The following is a 19052-nucleotide window of genomic DNA, read 5'->3' as shown; positions in this document are numbered from 1 at the left end:
GAAGAGCCGAAAACATAATTGCGCATGCGCCCGCAGTAGGGCAAAGTATAGTGCAAGGGCACGAGCCTCGATTTCTTTGCGCAGGCGCGAGATTTCGCCCGTCAATGTGGATGACTGCAGGAGAAGTCATCCATGTCAATCAAAGCAGGAATCATAGAATCATAGAATCATAGAATCGTAAGTTGGAAGGGACCTCCTGGGCCATCTGGTCCAACCCCCTGCTCAAAGCAGGATTCGCTAAATCATCCCAGTTAGATGTCTGTCCAGCCTCTGTTTGAAGACTTCCATTGAAGGAGAACTCACCACTTCTCGTGGCAGCCTGTTCCACTCATTGATCACTCTAACTGTCAAAAAGTTTTTTCTAATATCTAATCTGTGTCTCCTCCCATTCAGCTTCATCCCATTGCTTCTAGTCTTTCCTTGTGCAAATGAGAATAAAGTTGATCCTTCTACAATGTGACAGCCCTTTAGATATTTGTAGACAGCTATTAAGTCTCCTCTCAGTCTTCTCTTTTGCAAACTAAACATTCCCAAATCCTGCAACCTTTCCTCATAAGACAGGGTTTGCAGACCGGTCACCATTCTGGTCGCTCTTTTCTGAACTTGCTCCAGTTTGTTGATGTCTTTTTTAAAATGTGGTGCCCAAAATTGGACACAATATTCCAGATGAGGTCTGACCAAAGAGGAGTAGAGGGAAATAATTACTTCACGTGATCTAGACTGTATGCTTCTGTTAATACATCCTAGAATTGCATTTGCCTTTTTTGCTGCTGCATCACACTGTTGACTCATATTCAGTCTGTGATCTATTAGTATACCCAAGTCTTTTTCACATGTGCTGTCACTTAGCCCTATTCCTCCCATTCTATATATGCTTTTTTCATTTTTATTGCCCAGATGTAGTACTTTGCATTTCTCCCTGTTAAAAACCATTCTGTTAGTTGCTGCCCACTTCTCCAGTTTATTTAAATCTTTTTGAATCCTCTCTCTCTCTTCTCTAGTATTAGCTATCCCTCCTAGCTTTGTGTCATCAGCAAATTTAATCAGTTTACCCTCAATTCCTTCATCTAAATCGTTGATAAAGATGTTGAACAATACAGGGCCCAGGACAGAGCCCTGTGGTACCCCACTTGAGACATTCTTCCAACTGGATGTGCAGCCATTTACGACCACTCTTTGGGTCCGATCACTAAGCCAGTTATGAATCCACCTAACAGTTGCCTTGTCCATTCCATACTTAGTCATTTTTTCAATAAGGATTGTATGAGAGACTTTGTCAAATGCTTTGCTGAAGTCAAGATATACTATATCTACAGCATTTCCTTGATCCACCCAATCAGTAATACCGTCATAGAAGGAAATTAAATTAGTCTAACATGACTAATTAGTTACAAACCCATGCTGACTCTGTTTAATCACTTCATTCTTATCCAAGTATTGACATACATGTTGTTTAATAATTTGTTCAAAGATCTTTCCTGGTATAGAAGTCAGACTCACCGGCCTATAGTTGCCTGGGTCCACCTTCTTCCCCTTTTTGAAGATAGGAACAACATTTGCTCTTCTCCAGTCTTCTGGCACTTCTCCTGTTCTCCAAGAATTTTCAAAGATTATGGAGAGGGGTTCAAAAATTTCTTCTGCTATCTCCTTCAGTACTCTGGGGTGTAATTCATCTGGACCTGGAGACTTGAATTCATTTAGGTTAGCTAAGTGTTTCCTCACTATCTTTCTGTTTATAAATATCCTGGATTCTTCTATTCCCTTAATAGGACAGTGAATAACAGTTGATGTTACATTTCCTTTCTGAGAGAAAACAGATGCAAAATAGGAATTTAAAAGTTCAGCCTTCTCAACATCCTGTCTTACCATTTCATCATTTTCATCCTGAAAAAATCCTATAGCATCTTTGACTTTTCTTTTACTTTTGACATATCCCCAAAATCCTTTATTATTGCTTTTGACATCTCTTGCAAGTCTCAATTCATTTTCAGCTTTAGATAATCTGATTTGTGCCCTGCAGGTTCTGCAGACAGCATTATATTCTTCTTTAGATATGCCTCCCTCTTTCCATTTTATAAACATTTTTTTCTTCCTTTTTAGCATGTGCTTAAGTTCTGTGTTCATCCATCCCGGTTTCCTTAAATGCTTCCTATTCTTCCCTCTTTTCGGAATTGTTAACAACTGTGCTTTGAGAATTTCATTTTTCAAGATTTCCCATCCTTCCTGGACATTTTTGTCTTTAAGGATATCCAGCCATTGGATCCCTCCAATTCTCTTTCTGAATCCCTTAAAATCTGCCTTTCTGAAATCTAACCTTGACGTCTGAGTCTTCACAGGTCTTCCGCCTCTAGTTAGGAAGACGACGAGCAGCAGCCGGGAGGATGGATATAGAAGCCAGGAGGAGGGATCAGGAGCCTATCGGACCGGACCGAAAGGATTAACATACAGAGTGGGAGAACTTTTATGGGTGGTATACAGGGGGAGTCAGGGGGTTATATAACCATTTATGGAATCCAGCTCAGGTGCTAAAACCTTAAAATACGACTTCAATATAAACATATAACGACCAATGATGATAGCATGCTGACATCTTAGGCTACGTTCACATGACTATATTTTTAGTCTGAGATCTGTCCATGGTAAGAACTGACTTGGCTCGGGCAGCACTTCCACTAATATAATTCTTTAGGGCTGCTCAGATACTTGGAGCATACATTAGTCTCCGTCCCTCAGATGGGACTCGCCTATTCAAGCCTGTGGGTGCGCAATAAATATTGGATCTCATTTAGATCTGTAACAAGGTGGCACGGGGTGGTAGTCATGGCCGAGTTTACTAAGACACAGTCAGTGAGCACCCTGGCCCCTTGCACACAAACAGACAAGTGAAGTCCCAGTCCTGTGGTACGGTCAGTTACCTCCATCATATGTATACTCCAGCCGCTGGGGATGAGCTTGCAGGAAAACACCACAGTCTACAGTTCTGTTCCAATGGGAAAACTTTACTAGAATAATACAATGCTTCCTGCTCTGTCCCTGCAACTTTGTGAGACGGCATGGTCTCCACAGCTCCCATCCAGGCTGAGAACCCTAAAAGTCCTTCTGGGTCAGTCCTCAACACCAGGACCCGTCCACACTTCCCAACAATCCGTGACAGATAGTGTCCCCCTCGACCGTGGTACCCTCTTCTCCTGACAGTGAAGATGGTCCTGCCTCAGGCAAGTCTGCCCTGCTCTGCTGCAGGAGCAGAAAATTCCTTCTCTGTCAGCCTGTTGGACCGGCCCCCTTTTTTATCTCCTGCAATTCCTGAACTAACTATATACATATGCAGGTATATGTCATATACAATACATTACACATAAACTATTACGCATGAAACTTAAGGGAATCATTAGGGTGCCGCATGGGCTCAGTGTGTAGGAGAGAGGAGGCAGCTGAGGTTCCACGCCACCTCCTTACAGATCAACCATATATAATCTGATAATTTTTACAGATAAATTGAAATTAGTAATGTAGGAAACTGTATTTTTTCTTGTACGGCTTAATAACTCCTGATAAAGAAAACGGAATGTTACATGGATGACAATTCAGATGAGAAATTGTGTTGTTGTTTATTATCTATTTAGATGAAAATTAGATTTTCTTTTATCCAGTTGTGTGAACTTAGCCCAAAGGAAGTTTCCTTCTCTCTTGCGGCTCCCACTGTACCTCAATATAGAAAATAAATCTAGTATAGCGGATGCAATTTATTATGTATCTGGTCGCTATTATCACCGGGAGGGACATTATTTCATTCTGGGCTAAATCTGGAAACTCTCCTTTTAAAAGCACTAAAGTAAGACCAGCCCAAAACATTCTTCTTCCCTTTTTTTTTTTTCCTTCCTTTCCTTCCCTTGAACATAATCTCCCTGGTTAAGCACAACCCACCAAACCCTGTGTCTGCACCTGGAGCAATGGAAAGCGTCCTAATTCACTGGGTCGTGTCTAAGAAAGAATGTCCTTCCTGAAGGCGTTTGTAGAAAATCTATAGACAGACTTTTTTTTTCTTTATTCTTTTGTTGCTTTTTTTTTTTTTTTTGAACCGATTACATTTTTTACACTGGAAAATCCATCCGATTGTTTTCCGGCAGTGGAAGTTGTGCAGTCGAGTGACTGCAGGATGTCTGGACGCTGAAATGCAAGAAGGCGAAAGAGATTGCAGAGCAGCCTGGCTGTAAGTTGGGTCTAATGTGTATTAGTACAAGCCTGGTGCAGAACAAAGCCCGGCTTGTGCATGGCTCAGATAATTCCTATGTGTCCCTTGTGTTTGCTTTCAATGGGCAGAGAGACATTTAAATATTAACCAAACCAGGGTTGAGTTTATGGTTAAATGCTTCTGCTAATATTTCTCTTCCGGAGTTTGCTCTTATTCAGGTTTCAGTCTGCTGAGCCCGCCACCATCTGATTTCACAGGGTGTGGAGCTATTCTGGTAGAACACAAGTTCTCGTTGAGTCAAAGGGCTGCAAAGTTTAGTGGACTTCTTCCTACATTCATGTCACCTTATCCAAGTTCTCCTGCAAATACATATGGCTGGAAAACGATGAGGTGAAATGTGAAAGGGGACACGTCCAAAGCCTTTTCATCTGCAACAGATATTCGTGTTTGTGTTTCCAGGAATATTCAAGACAGATCCTTCCTGAAGGTTTACAATAAAGACCCTGCTCACGCGTTCAACCACACTCCCAGGACGGTCAATGGAGACGTAAGGGTAAGTGCCTCCATATTCTTCAGTATCCGTCTTCATATAAGAGTCCGTCACGTTCCACCGTCGATTAAACTTGATGGATAATTGCCATTTTACAACTGAGTTAACTATGTAAATGGAAATGTGTCCTATATGCCTATGTATAGTTACAAAGACACCACATACAGTATATCATGGGGGAGGACCGCCGACTTTTGGCTTTCCTGTCCATAGTCCCATTTCATGGAATCTGTCATCAGAAAATGATCTATTGTTTAAATGTGTGTGTGTGTAAGTTGGGGAACTATATATATATATATATTTTTAAAAATCCTGCAACTTTCACACCAGCCACTAGGTCTTTTTTAGACTGTGACATCGCCTATTGTGATTGGTGAATCCTGTGCTATCATATGTATAGAGGTGTTACCTGTTAAAATTATCCCACCTCTAATGATAAGGAGTCTGCTGAAAACAAACTCTTCCTGAAAGAATAGGAAATATGAATCTAAAATAATCCCAGTGTGAAAATTGTAAGATTTCAAACTTTTTTTTCTTTTAAATAAAGATAGTGATATAAAGAAAAAAAATTGGCAATTTAAAAAAATAAAAACATATAACACAAAAACCTTATTTAAATAACAGGTTATTTTGTCTGTAACTTCGCTTTTAAAATCTGCCTGAATGGCTGGTAACAGTGAAATATAGCTTACATTTAACTGTAGGTGTAGTGGCCCTTTAAGATATTTTCTGATGGAGATTTCTTGCTATACGCTGCAATGTCCACAATTCTAGACGGAGGTTGGCAGCTCCATATGATGTAGTGTTATATGGAGGACTAATGGAAAGCAGCAGACTGGAGTTGGATGAGGACCAGTCCAGTCCACAATAACGCAGATATTGGGATATTATGTGCTGGAATCGCATGCAGTTCTGTAGGATTAGTAGTTTATTGTGGTGACTAGAGTTGAGCAAAACAGGTCGGCCAGATTCATAAGTCGCCGACATATGGCAAAGTCGGGTTTCGCCGGCCGAAACCCGACCACAGCGTGAAGTTGGCCATGCGGTCGGCAAAACGAGCGCCAAAGTCAGATTTCCCAGAATGCTTGCACGTGACTTTTTTCAGCCACTGAGCAAGGACGTACACTGTGGGCAACGAGATGACAAGTGCAGCGTCCGGGGAGAGAGAGAATTTTCGCGCACTTTAAAAAAGCGGTCCGGCATGTAGGTGTGTTTACTGTCCTCCACTCCCTGCCGACTTTGCTTCCCCATTGACTTGCATTGGGTTTCGTGTTCCAGTCGAACCTCCGACTTTTCCCGATAGTCGGCCGATTTGTTTCGACTCGATGTTTGAGAAAGTCGGGTTTCATGAAACCCGACTTGACCCTAAAAAAGGCAAAGTCGCTCATCTCTAGTGGTGACTTCACGGTCCTGATATTTTTAGTTATGTGATTAGTTGCCTATATGAAGACTATTCCCAGCAATGATTATTTCACCTTTTTTTTATAATACTTTGCTTTGTGTGCTGACATATACATATACATTGTATTAGATTCTATTACGGTGTATGGGGCGAATCAAGGGATTACCTGGAGAAAGATCATTTCCTTAATACGGAGACTATAGAATCACTCTGGAATTTATACTATAGAGGTCAGACCTATTCCCTATAAATGGAGATTTTTTAAAATAATCCTGCGCTGTTATATTTTTTTATGGACACATGTACGCACTAGTCTGTGACCGTTTCCTAAAGAAGGCACATAGAATTTAGTATTTTAAGATGTACAAGAAAACCTGGGAAAGTCATGAGGGTGATACACCCATAGGAACGTATAAATATTATATAGGTGGGAATTCACAAACACTGGTGTTTCATTATCCAGTCTTAAAGGGGTTGTCCGGCCTTAGGCTATGAGTCTGCTGTCAGTCTGTGTGACTGCAGACTTTGAAATCCTCACATTGTGTGTACTGCGAGCTGTGCATTGTGCATACTGTGAGGAATCTCCTGTGCTGGGAGCGGGCAGCCATGTGACCGCTAGTATGCGGTGTGCATAGTTCTGACCACATTCCTACTAGACTGTATCTATCATCCATCTAGTCGGAATGTGACTGTGTATGTAAATCATATACTTGTGATCACACGCCTTTTGCTCCTTATGCCGGGACCAGAGAATCCACACAGTGAGCAGTGCACTCAATGTGAAGATTCACAAGTCTGCAGTCACATAGTGACTGCAGTCTTGTAGTCTAAGGCCAGACAACCCCTTTAAACTAAGGCCCTCTGAAGCAGGAAACTAATCTAGTGCATCTTAAGTTGTCCTTGTGCCACAAGATGAAATCTAAGAGCTGGCATAGATGTCACAGACAAAGAAGGGGGCTGGCTTCGCCATTGACCTAAGCAGATCGCCAGCCCCCTTCTCCGCTCTGCTCTCATTACACAGGACTGTGATAGCACACGGTCAGAAGCGCATCTTTCATTCCCTGTTCCTTTTATACATAGGGACAGATTTATTAATACTGTCTAATTTATCAGAATTTCACGTTTTTTGTGAACTCCGGTTTAGTTTGTGCCAAAAATTTGCTTAAAATTTTTTGTGCATTTTTAGTGCACAGTGTCACATTTAGGTCACACCCCATTTTCAGTACGTTAATGCCCCATTATCACACAAGTCACATAACATGTCAACTAAAGTTGACCATAAGCTGCTGGAGGAAAGTCGGGAGACCTGTAAAAACATCAGATGTTCGCCCGGTCTCGTCAATATTGGCGCATTATGATGATACAGAAAAATCTGTAATTCTGCTTCAGCGGGGACAAATATCTATCTTGTTATATGTTACACGTCACATAAGGAGGTGGTTAATCATTGATGGTCTTAAAGGTGTCTGCGTCATGTATAAAACCTTGCAAGTCACGGTCAGGATGATTAGACGATACTCGCCCGCATCTGGTTTGGTATTGCTGACAGCGGACCCAGTGTAGAAATGGCCGTACACATTAGACTCAGCTGATTTCAACAGGATCAGCTGAGCATCTGATGTGGAAAAAGTGTTGAATTTTGAAGGCAGATCCTTTGTTCTATTGGAGAGAAGCCGCCTCCAGGGGTGTCTCCCACCAGCTCGCTGTCCTCTCGTCCCTGAGAACATATATGGTGGTCGGGAGGTTTAGATATTGGCCGGCCCACTATCGAGTATCTAAGGTCACTTTAAAGGTGCAGATCAACTAAACTTTTAAATATTTTTTTCTATTTTGTTGTAGTAACTGTTTATAAGGTTTGATTAGTAGTGGTCTGGGTCTTGAGACGCCCAGACACTCAGTATTGCTCAGTATATCCTTGATCATTTTGAGAGTGGCGTACCACCAATGGCGGCAGGCCAAGCGGACACAATAAAATCTGCGAGGTCCGTAGGTCCGGTGCTGGATGCCATCATCTTGCCTAGTGGTGGCATTTTTCCTATTGTCTGCCGTATGTGTAAGCCAGAAGGTGAGAGGAATTGTATGCAGTGGGCTCACATGCTGTGCCCACTCCACACCTGGTGGGTGCCGACTGTTTTAAGGCCCCGTCACACACAGCGATCTCGCTAGCGAGTTCACGCGTCACAGCGATCTCGCCAGCGAGATCACTGTGTGTGACGGGGATCAGCGACCAGCCCCCCCGCCGGGTATCGCTGATCGTGCTCGATCAGCCTGGGCCATTTTTTAATCGCTGGTCTCCCGCTGGCCAGCGCGCATCACTGCGTGTGGCAGTGGGAGCCAACGATCAGCGAGGCTCCCAGCGCCCTAAGCAGGCGCTGGGAGCTGGTCTCTAAGGTAAATATCAGGTTACTAAGCGTCGCGCGTCACTTAGTTACCCGATGTGTACCTTAGAAACCTGCGTGCTGGCAGCTACCGGCACGAGCACGTAGGTTTCTAAGGTACACATCGGGTAACTAAGTGACGCGCGCCACTTAGTAACCCGATATTTACCTTAGATACCAGCGTCCTCGCTGGTGCTGATCGCTGGTGAAGCTGCCTGTTTGGCAGCTCACCAGCGATCATGTAGCGACACACCAGCGATCCTGACAAGGTCGTATCGTTGTCGGGATCGCTGGTGCATCTTTGTGTGACGGGGCCTTTACACAGCAGACAAATGCCGGTGGCTAACTCTAATCACAGCAGTTCAACCTTTTAGATGCAGTGATGACTAGTGACCGCAGCATCTAAGTGGTTAGACAGAAGACCCTCTGTTACACCTATTGATTCCCAACAAAATGGAAACCTGTGGATTGTTGTCATGAAATCTGGGGGCTCATGAGGGAGGCCCAATCTTGAACCTTTAATATGGAACCCTAAAACAACTTTCCTAGCTTGAATGATCGGTGGGTGTCTTGTTAACAAGACCCCCGCACTGATCAAAACTACCAAACAGGAGCCAGGACATATCAGACATGTTTTACATTTTAATTACCATTTAATTATATTTTTTTTAAAATAAATTTAGGTGAATATTCCTTATATTTTATTTCCTAGATTTTTGCTAAAATAGATCTCGGTCTCGTGCTCGACATGATGAGGGTGTTTGGATTTTGCTGAGGGTTTTTTGCAGTAAGGCGTCTGCGTCCCTTTAAAGCAAATTCAGGTTATTGCACCTGTTACGTTTCTGTCGGCGCCCCTCCCTGTTTCTAGATAAACACTGCGCCGCCACCGCTGCTGGTATCAGCTGATTCATGGGTTTTCTATGCTGTCGTACACGCAAGAATTGAGGTCAGTACATGGGTGCGCTATAGCATGCGGTCTTCTCCATGTTTAGTGAGCTGGGTCTACCAGGGTTGACTCTATTTTCTTAAAAAGAGGAATACTTACCGGTATGTATCTCATCTTACCCTTTCTAACTTCGCAAAGTGCACATGCTATAGCAGCAGTCCTATGCAAAAGTATCTTGTTCTCCTACCCTTTGTGATGTTTGCTGATTTCACACTTTTTAGCCCCATGGTGGCATTACACATTGGACGCTCCTCAGTCCTAATTCTCCTAAACGCTTTTTAGGGTCCCGCATTACAATGTGTTTAATTTTTATTAATATATCAATGCACCAACAAGATAAATCCATCATCAACAAAGGGAAAATCACTGGACTTGATAATGATAAAAAGTTGTCCCATAAACTGTAATATTTTCATAAAAAAATACTTTTTAGCGATGACTACACTAAGGCTGGGGTGCCAACTTGAACTTCAAAATAATCACGGACGCTTAAATTTTTTTTTTACAGACAGGGCAAAAAAGTGCCCTATTTTTATGGACTGTCTTGGAATTTTTGGATTAAGGCCATGTGGACATGTCTGATTGAGGCCTTGGACAGATGGGCAAAGGTTCTTGGTGACTGATTTCTAATAAGACATAAGGAGAAAAAGAAGCACCATGAGAATGGTGGCCAATGGTACCTGACAGACAACTACTCCTCGGGGGTGGAGAATGCTATAGCAAAATCATTGGGAATTTTTTTATTCACTTTTTGCACCATGACAAACTAATTTGTAAAGTTGTTATTGATCTGTTATGATGATGAGCTGTGCTTTAACTTATCTGGATCTGAATATCTTTTCCTTTTATTTATTATTATTATTATTATTATTATTATTATTATTATTATTATTATTTTACTATTGTTTAGCGCCATTAATTCCACAGACCTCATCATCATCACTGTCCCCATTGGGGCTCACAATCTAGATTCCCTATCAGTATGTCTCTGGAGGGTGGGAGGAAACCCACGGGAACATCTGGATAACATACAAATTCCTTGCAGATCTTGTCCTTGGTGATATTTCAACAGTGCTAACCACTGAGCCACCATACTAAAAAAAAATAATAGGTCACAGTTTGAACCATTTTATCACTTATTTTATAAGGTGTTAAAGAGTTTGTTCGGCCTCAGGCTACAAGTCTACAGATGCTCTATGTGACTGCAGACTTGTGAATCCTCACATCTCGCACACTGTGCACTGTGAGGATTCTCCAGTGTCGGTAACAGGCTTGTGGATGTAAGTATGTAATGTGCATACATGTGGTCACATGCCAACTAGATGAGGGCGGCCTCAATGAAAGTGTATTGAACGAGGCTGAACACAGTCAAGTCTGCATGTGGCCGGTAGTATGCATATCACGTCCTTGTGATCACATGACCTACAGGTCCCGATGTCTGCATAGAGCGACTGCAGTCTTGTAACCTAAGGCCTGACAACCCCTTTAAGGATTGCCCTTTTGGGATGTGATTTAGGACAATGAATTTCTTCCACTTGAGCGTTTGCAAATAAACGCTATTTTATATAACAATAGCAAAACCATGGGAGGAGAACAGAGAGCGGCTTGTCAGCGGCGGCGTGGTGTGCAGGACATGTCTAGCCTAAATACATTTATTTCTCACTTCTGCCGAGTTACTGAGAAATGGGGGGGTGATTAATGCCTGCAAGGAGCCCCCGCATGTTACACATGCCCAGCAGGTCTAATGCTAGAGCCACTTGTCATGTGGAAGATGAAACACCTTTCGGAACCAGAGACTCTTTGAAATAGTAAACTTCATTGCGCGCTTTTTTGTCAACTTTTCTTGACAGAGAAGTCTTCTGGGGAAAATCTGTTCATTTATCAGATTTATTCTTTATTCTCTTTTTTTATTTATTATTTCTTCAGCTTTATAGCGGTTAAAGCTTCCGTTTTCCAATACAGAGCTCCAAATCGCAGGCGCAGTCACTCGTTGATAAATTCTGCCTGCGGTTGACGCTCGGTGGGACGCTTAGCGGCTTTCTGTAAACTGATTTATTAATGAGTTAAAGGGGTTCTCCACTTTAAAAAAGGAGATCTTAAAATTGCAAGTTATATAGTGCTGTAGTTGGGTTGGTCTTGGCACCTCCAGTTCAATCTTGAGCTTGGCACAAGAGAACATTTCCTGCGTCGGCACGCCATCAGAGCCTTGCATGATGGCTGTTGGACTGGCTTCTCATTTCAACAGTCTTTGTTGGAGAAGGAGGCTGGCTTTGCCATTGAAATAAATCACTCAGCCAGCCCCCATCAATTAGAGCACTTCTCTCTCTCTCTCCACTTTGTGGCTGCTGTAGAGTCGCCATTAAAATTTTTCTTCACCTAAAGTAAAAATTCAATTTGCTGCCCAAGCCTTGAAATGTAATAATCTGTCTGATCCGGAGCAGCAGGTTGGTATCATATCTGCCGCATAGCCCATCAGCATTTTTACCGACTACACCAATGGGTTAAAGATTATAGGTGTGAGACGGACTTTTACCTAAGTTACGTCAAGTCTGTATTGATCACTCACAATGTACATGCATGTGGGATCGGCTTTGCAATCTCCGGCGGGTAGAACGTTCCCGGAGAGCTGACAAAGCACAAAAGATCCAAATATATTTCAAGCTTAGTTTTACCGCAAAGAAAAAGAAAACTTTTCAACTGTAAACACGACGTTCCCTGCATCCCTGCTGGCCCTGACAATATATGTAAGATATGTGTAATAATATTACAAGAATTTTGCCGTATTCCCAAGGTGACTGTATCAACTCGCCCTTGTTCTCTCCTGGCCGTACGCCCATCATACGTGCTCACATTGTGTCCTGTTCTGATTTTTCCATTTCTCGGTTCATGTAGATTACACCGGCGACTTTCTAGAAAAAAAAAAAAAAACTTTGAAAACAGTAAACACAACTCAATACTGCCAACAGTGAGAAAATGCAAAAGAAATGTCAGGTTTTTAAAGGGGGAAACTGCCGTGAGTTTAACGCTGCCCGAACCAGGTGCGTTAGTGCCGTCAGGGATGTTTTATTCGTAGCGGCGTTTCAGAGATATCATATTGTGAAGACCCCGACGGGAACCGTGTGTCTCGTCTACTCCCTAAGGTCTCTCCTTACGCGCCCACCGTCCTCGGACGGCTTTTCAAAGTCTCATTACGCAACAAGTAAAACAATAACGCAGCCAGTGTTCGATTCACGCTGTGGTTCGGGCAGCATGAACCTCATCACAGGTTTCTTTTAAAGGAGTTATTCAGTAGATAAAAATATATATTTCAAAGGGTTCTGACTTTTTATAAAACTTTAAGAAAAGAATCAATGCTGGCTCTATTATCCTAGCAGCTCCTGTTCCAACATGACTAGGCAAATAGAGGAATACGACTAGAACTCTAGCGCCAACTACAGGACGTAGCAATGCTAAAAGTCAATATCAACTCTCTAAGGAGCCTTGTCACATGACTTCAGGATAAATCACCTTGGCATGTCACTCTCTGCAACGAGAAACGTTACCGACTGTGCGCACAGAGTTTTTGGAGCAGAAACTTGGCAAAAGTTTTGGATGCGTTTTGAAATTTGGGGGGTGAGGATTTGGAGATTTTCCGTTCTATTTCTGCTCGAAAAAACTTTATGTGCCCATAACCTTACTCTCTTTCCGCTGGTAAGTACTTCTTGATCGCCTCTTGACAAGCCGGAAACCCCAAAATAGGTAGGACAAAATTTATATTACTATCACTCTTTTCAGATATAATCATGTCAATTTGTTAAAAGTCTGCTGGATTGAGAAGAAGGATAAACAGTCAGGTGCCGAAGGCATTCTGCAAGGCAGTAGATTGCAGGATATCCTCAGAACTATCTTTCAGCTTTAAAGGATGATGCTTTTTTGGTGAAAAGGGTTCTCTAAGGGCTCATACTCACATGCGAGAAACTCGGACGAGTCTTGCACGTCTATACCCGGCAGTGCCGCGAGCATTCAGATCGGAGCGTTCAGTTGCATAGAAATACATGCAGCTGAGCGCTCCGATCTGAGCGCCGGCGGCAGTGTCGGGTATTGACGTGCGAGAATCGTCCGAGTTTCTTGCATGTTAGTATGAGCCCTAAGATTAAGATGATCACAACAAGAAGTTCTGATACTCTGATCCATCCTCCCTTGTGAGTGGGACTTGGCTTCTGTGAGCTGCAGTTCCAGCCACAGCCACAAACAAATGTCTGGCGCTGTTTGGTAAACCAGTAGATAAACCCTTTTATTCAGGTGATCGCCGAGGTGCCGAGAGTCCACCGGTCGGATATGAATGGCCTATCCTAATAGTTCACTCTCTGAAAATTCTACTAAGGTTTAAGCTCTTTGAAGGAACATGATTTGCGGGTTGGATTCATATCATCTGATGACTCTGATTTCCTGATCTATTTCAGAAACCCAACTCCTGAAATTAAATGTCTGTGTATATTTTTAACTGGGAGAAACAGGTGTGTGGCGCCCTGATCTATGTTCCTGCATATGGCGAGTATTAGGTGTTGGGGATGTAGTAGCAAGTCATGAGAGCCATTACGTCATGTGTCCCTTCTTGTTTGGACGTATCATCACACATCCATCTCCAGTTCACGTGCTGGTACTAGAGAGATAAAGTAACCCTGTAATTAATTATCTTGTCATCTAATGTGACTTTTCATAGTGATTATCTAGGAATCACAAAAAAAATGTTTTTAATTTTTTTTACTTTTTGTATATGAAAACACTAGTGGGTTCCACTACTCCAACCATGGAGCAGAACGATGTACCTCTCTAATCTCGTGCCGCTCAGGTCCATCTATGAGCCCTCCTGATTAGTGATGAGCGAACGTGCTGTGATAAGGTGTTATCTGAGCATGCTCAGGTGCTAACCGAGTGTCTCCGGCGTGCTCGAAAAATATGTTCGTGTCCCCGCGGCTGCATGTCTCACCGCTGTTCGAGAGCCACAACACATGCAGGTATTGACTAACGAACAGGTAATCCCTGTATTTGTTTTGCCTGTTGAACAGTCACGAGACATGCAGCCATGGCGAATCGAACATAATAGTCGAGCACGCCAAAGACGCTCTATTAGCACCCGAGCATGCTCAGATAACACCTTATCTGAGGACGTTCGCTCATCACTACTCCTGGTGCATCTGAAGTGACAACCTGGATTATGTGAATCCCCACCCTGTACCCTGAAAACTGGTTTGGTTGGTTCCTGGGTCTCTTACATTTGCAGAGTAAATCGGATCACCTCTAGATTTTGAGACAGTGGTCATGTTAGATCATCAACAGTCTCCATAAGTCTGGCTACAGCAGGTTCTTACGGGAGATAAATACGCCACTAATTACATGTGCTGTATATTACCTTTTTTTTTATCTCTTGGACATCCTTACTTAGTTGCATTCAATATAATATGGAAAATGGTATTTGATACCGTGCATCCTATGTTAAAGAGTAAAAAGAACAGAGCGGATTGATATATAGATTTGTGGGAAAAGGTTCAGTAAAAATAGTGTTTTATTCATTTTAATTCCTGCTCTCTCTTTCTGAGCTTAGGAGTCCAGTAGGCGGTCCTAATCACTGGCAGCTTTGTAAATACCAAGATGGCTGACAGTTACTATATAGACCCGTGCATTGTACTCCAAAGCACTGAAAAGTGTATCCTGTGTGACTAAATGTATTGTTAGTTGTCAGTTTCTCAGTAGAACCGCCCACTGGACTCCTAATCTCAGAAAGAGCCGGGATTTCAAAGGGTAAAGCACAAATCATACTGAACCTTTTTCGACAAAACTGTTCAGCGACTTCTGCTGCGTAACTAGATAAACCCGAATGTCTGATGTGGTAGATTGATGTGAAGTGTAGGGAAGTCACCAATACATTGCTGCTGGCATCTGGTAGAAATTCTACTTTTTGCTTTATGTGTGACTGGAGAAGAAACTTTTTCAAAATCTAAAGTTCAATAGCTTTTGCAGATACTTTAATATTGTTGGCTTATCCTTAGGATTGGCTATCAATGTCTGATCAGTGGGGGAGGGGGGTGACACCCGGCATGCCTGACAATCAGCTGTTCCCGGTGCCGGCGGCGACAGTTACATATTGCATATTACAGCTCCATCGACGGAATAGTGGCCGCGGCCGGGTACTGCACCTCCGCCACCTATGCAAGTCAGTAGAGGGACGATGTGCAGTACCCGGCCGCGGCCACTATTCCGTCGATTGATCCGTGCAGCTCCATAACTGAGCAGTTCCAGCCAACACCAGAAAAAGCCGATCGGCGGGAGGTGCCGAGTGTCACACCCCCACCGATCAGACACTGATGACTTATCCTAAGTATAGGCCACAGTCCAGGACAACCCCATTAATATCTCTGATGCTAAATCTATCTAAATTAAGTTTTTTAAAGAATATTGCTTCATTTCCGAGAGAAGGAAAGTGCTTGTTACCTCTTTTGTTGTTTTGCGTGTTCATACATTGCTTTTTTTAATATTTTGTGGTGACACTGTCAACATTGACACTATTATGGCAATTACCAGTCACGTGAGTTCATCACGTGCGGTGAACACCGGCAGTTCCCATCAACTCTCAGTGCTAAGGAGTGATCCAAAAATTTCAAAGGATTGTCTCCTCTTCCTGCGCGCTGTGGGCTGTGCACTCCTGCTTGATTGATAGTCCAGACCAGTGGCTTTATCAAACTCCCGGCCTAAACTGAGCGCGCACCGATGCTGCAGATGGGCGCTGGAGCACTGAAGCTCACGGGATCGGAAGCTAACCGTGACCTCCAGCGATCCAAGGCTGCTAGACTGGAGAGAACTTGTAAGCGCTGCGCTTGTTTTTCACATAAATGAGCTGTAAACTATAAAATTATAAATCCCTCCATTATTGAGGATGGATAAAATTCTTTTTTTTATATCAATTAAATCGCAAATCTTTATCCTTTTTTTTTTTTAGAAGCACTTTGTTTATTACTTGTACTGTTGTAGCCATAAGGGGTTAGAGAAATTGCACTTCCAGCCAACTTGGATGGAGGAGGTTCATCTATTGCCCCTTCCCTGTATAATACTGAGGTCCAGGCGTTTTACCTAAGTCTCTGGATACCAGCTGACTAAATACGTTACTAAATGTTATAACACCATTTCAGGAGGGCAGCAGAAGCATGTACGCTGAGCCTTGTGCAAAAACCCTTGACTAAAAAAAACACTCCTCCTCCCATCAAAGTTTTTAACATTATAATATATTCCCATCTTCATGCTATATAGCACTGTGTACTTACAATTGCTCAATTTACCTTTCTACCCAGTTAATTCTTTTCTTTTTCCATTAAGGTTAATGACATTGTGTGATTAAAAACCTGTCTAGCTGAATTGTTCTAAGCTCTATATAGAATCCCTGCATGAGTCATCATTAGAACTACAATTCTACATTACTGTAAAGTCAGTGGTAGCCCAGTCCCTCCCCTTCTTTAACTTCTGACCCAGCTGCTCTGCACCTCCTCCCCTGCCAGTGAATTTGCATGGATTGTAGTTCTAATGATAACTCAAGCAGTGTTCTACGTCGAGCTTAGAAGGATTCAGCTAGTCCCTTTTTTAATCACATGATGTCACAGGCCTAATGGAAAAGAGAAGAATTCACTGGGTAGAAAGGCAAAGTGAGCAATAGTAAGTACACAGTGCTATATAATGCGATGACTGGAATATATAAAAATGATAAGTACAGTGGGGAAAAAAAGTATTTAGTCAGTCAGCAATAGTGCAAGTTCCACCACTTAAAAAGATGAGAGGCGTCTGTAATTTACATCATAGGTAGACCTCAACTATGGGAGACAAACTGAGAAAAAAAAATCCAGAAAATCACATTGTCTGTTTTTTTTTTTTCATTTTATTTGCATATTATGGTGGAAAATAAGTATTTGGTCAGAAACAAGCAATCAAGATTTCTGGCTCTCACAGACCTGTAACTTCTTCTTTAAGAGTCTCCTCTTTCCTCCACTCATTACCTGTAGTAATGGCACCTGTTTAAACTTGTTATCAGTATAAAAAGACACCTGTGCACACCCTCAAACAGTCTGACTCCAAACTCCACTATGGTGAAGACCAAAGAGCTGTCAAAGGACACCAGAAACAAAATTGTAGCCCTGCACCACGCTGGGAAGACTGAATCTGCAATAGCCAACCAGCTTGGAGTGAAGAAATCAACTGTGGGAGCAATAATTAGAAAATGGAAGACATACAAGACCACTGATAATCTCCCTCGATCTGGTGCTCCACGCAAAATCCCACCCCGTGGGGTCAGAATGATCACAAGAACGGTGAGCAAAAATCCCAGAACCACGCGGGGGGACCTAGTGAATGAACTGCAGAGAGCTGGGACCAATGTAACAAGGCCTACCATAAGTAACACACTACGCCACCATGGACTCAGATCCTGCAGTGCCAGACGTGTCCCACTGCTTAAGCCTGTACATGTCCGGGCCCATCTGAAGTTTGCTAGAGAGCATTTGGATGATCCAGAGGAGTTTTGGGAGAATGTCCTATGGTCTGATGAAACCAAACTGGAACTGTTTGGTAGAAACACAACTTGTCGTGTTTGGAGGAAAAAGAATACTGAGTTGCATCCATCAAACACCATACCTACTGTAAAGCATGGTGGTGGAAACATCATGCTTTGGGGCTGTTTCTTTGCAAAGGGGCCAGGACGACTGATCCGAGTACATGAAAGAATGAATGGGGCCATGTATCGTGAGATTTTGAGTGCAAACCTCCATCCATCAGCAAGGGCATTGAAGATGAAACGTGGCTGGGTCTTTCAACATGACAATGATCCAAAGCACACCGCCAGGGCAACGAAGGAGTGGCTTCGTAAGAAGCATTTCAAGGTCCTGGAGTGGCCTAGCCAATCTCCAGATCTCAACCCTATAGAAAACCTTTGGAGGGAGTTGAAAGTCCGTGTTGCCAAGCGAAAAGCCAAAAACATCACTGCTCTAGAGGAGATCTGCATGGAGGAATGGGCCAACATACCAACAACAGTGTGTGGCAACCTTGTGAAGACTTACAGAAAACGTTTGACCTCTGTCATTGCCAACAAAGGATATATCACAAAGTATTGAGATGAAATTTTGTTTCTGACCAAATACTTATTTTCCACCATAATATGCAAATAAAATGAAAAAAAAACAGACAATGTGATTTTCAGGATTTTTTTTTCTCAGTTTGTCTCCCATAGTTGAGGTCTACCTATGATGTAAATTACAGACGCCTCTCATCTTTTTAAGTGGTGGAACTTGCACTATTGCTGACTGACTAAATACTTTTTTTCCCCACTGTACAAGTTGGGTTTGGAGTATAAAAGGGGTCTACTTTGACTGTGAATGGTAATGAAGCTTGGTCAAATTCCGCTAATTCCAGGCATAGCCTACGAGCAAGTGTGGTGCTTTTTTCTGGATCTTTAGGCTATGTGCCCATGTTGCGTTATTTTTTTGGCATAGGTTTGATGTGCAAAATCCGCAGCATTTTGCAGTACCAACAAAGCGAATGAGCTTTCAGCAGTCTCAAAACTGCAA

The 19052-nt window shown here is 42.7% G+C and overlaps 1 protein-coding gene across 11 annotated transcripts in view; it reads left to right on the top strand.

Annotated features, from left to right (window-relative positions):
• KIAA1217 (KIAA1217 ortholog) overlaps positions 1 to 19052 on the top strand; it is an 804298-nt gene that overhangs the window by 704648 nt on the left and 80598 nt on the right. For 9 of the 11 annotated variants that reach the window (XM_073581790.1, XM_073581793.1, XM_073581791.1 and 6 more), the window contains one exon: positions 4652 to 4745. In XM_073581790.1, the coding sequence (XP_073437891.1) occupies positions 4652 to 4745 (94 nt within the window). Of the gene's footprint in view, positions 1 to 3934; positions 4211 to 4651; positions 4746 to 9449; positions 9469 to 19052 lie in introns of those variants that run through there. The other 2 variants (XM_073581798.1, XM_073581801.1) reach the window with 2 other exon arrangements.

Source organism: Dendrobates tinctorius, unplaced genomic scaffold (assembly GCF_039654945.1).
Source record: "Dendrobates tinctorius isolate UK_male_01 unplaced genomic scaffold, ASM3965494v1 ptg000070l, whole genome shotgun sequence".
In the NCBI taxonomy this organism is placed as follows: Eukaryota; Metazoa; Chordata; class Amphibia; order Anura; family Dendrobatidae; genus Dendrobates; species Dendrobates tinctorius.
Note: the sequence above shows the minus strand (reverse complement) of the source record. Positions and strands in the feature narration are given on the sequence as shown.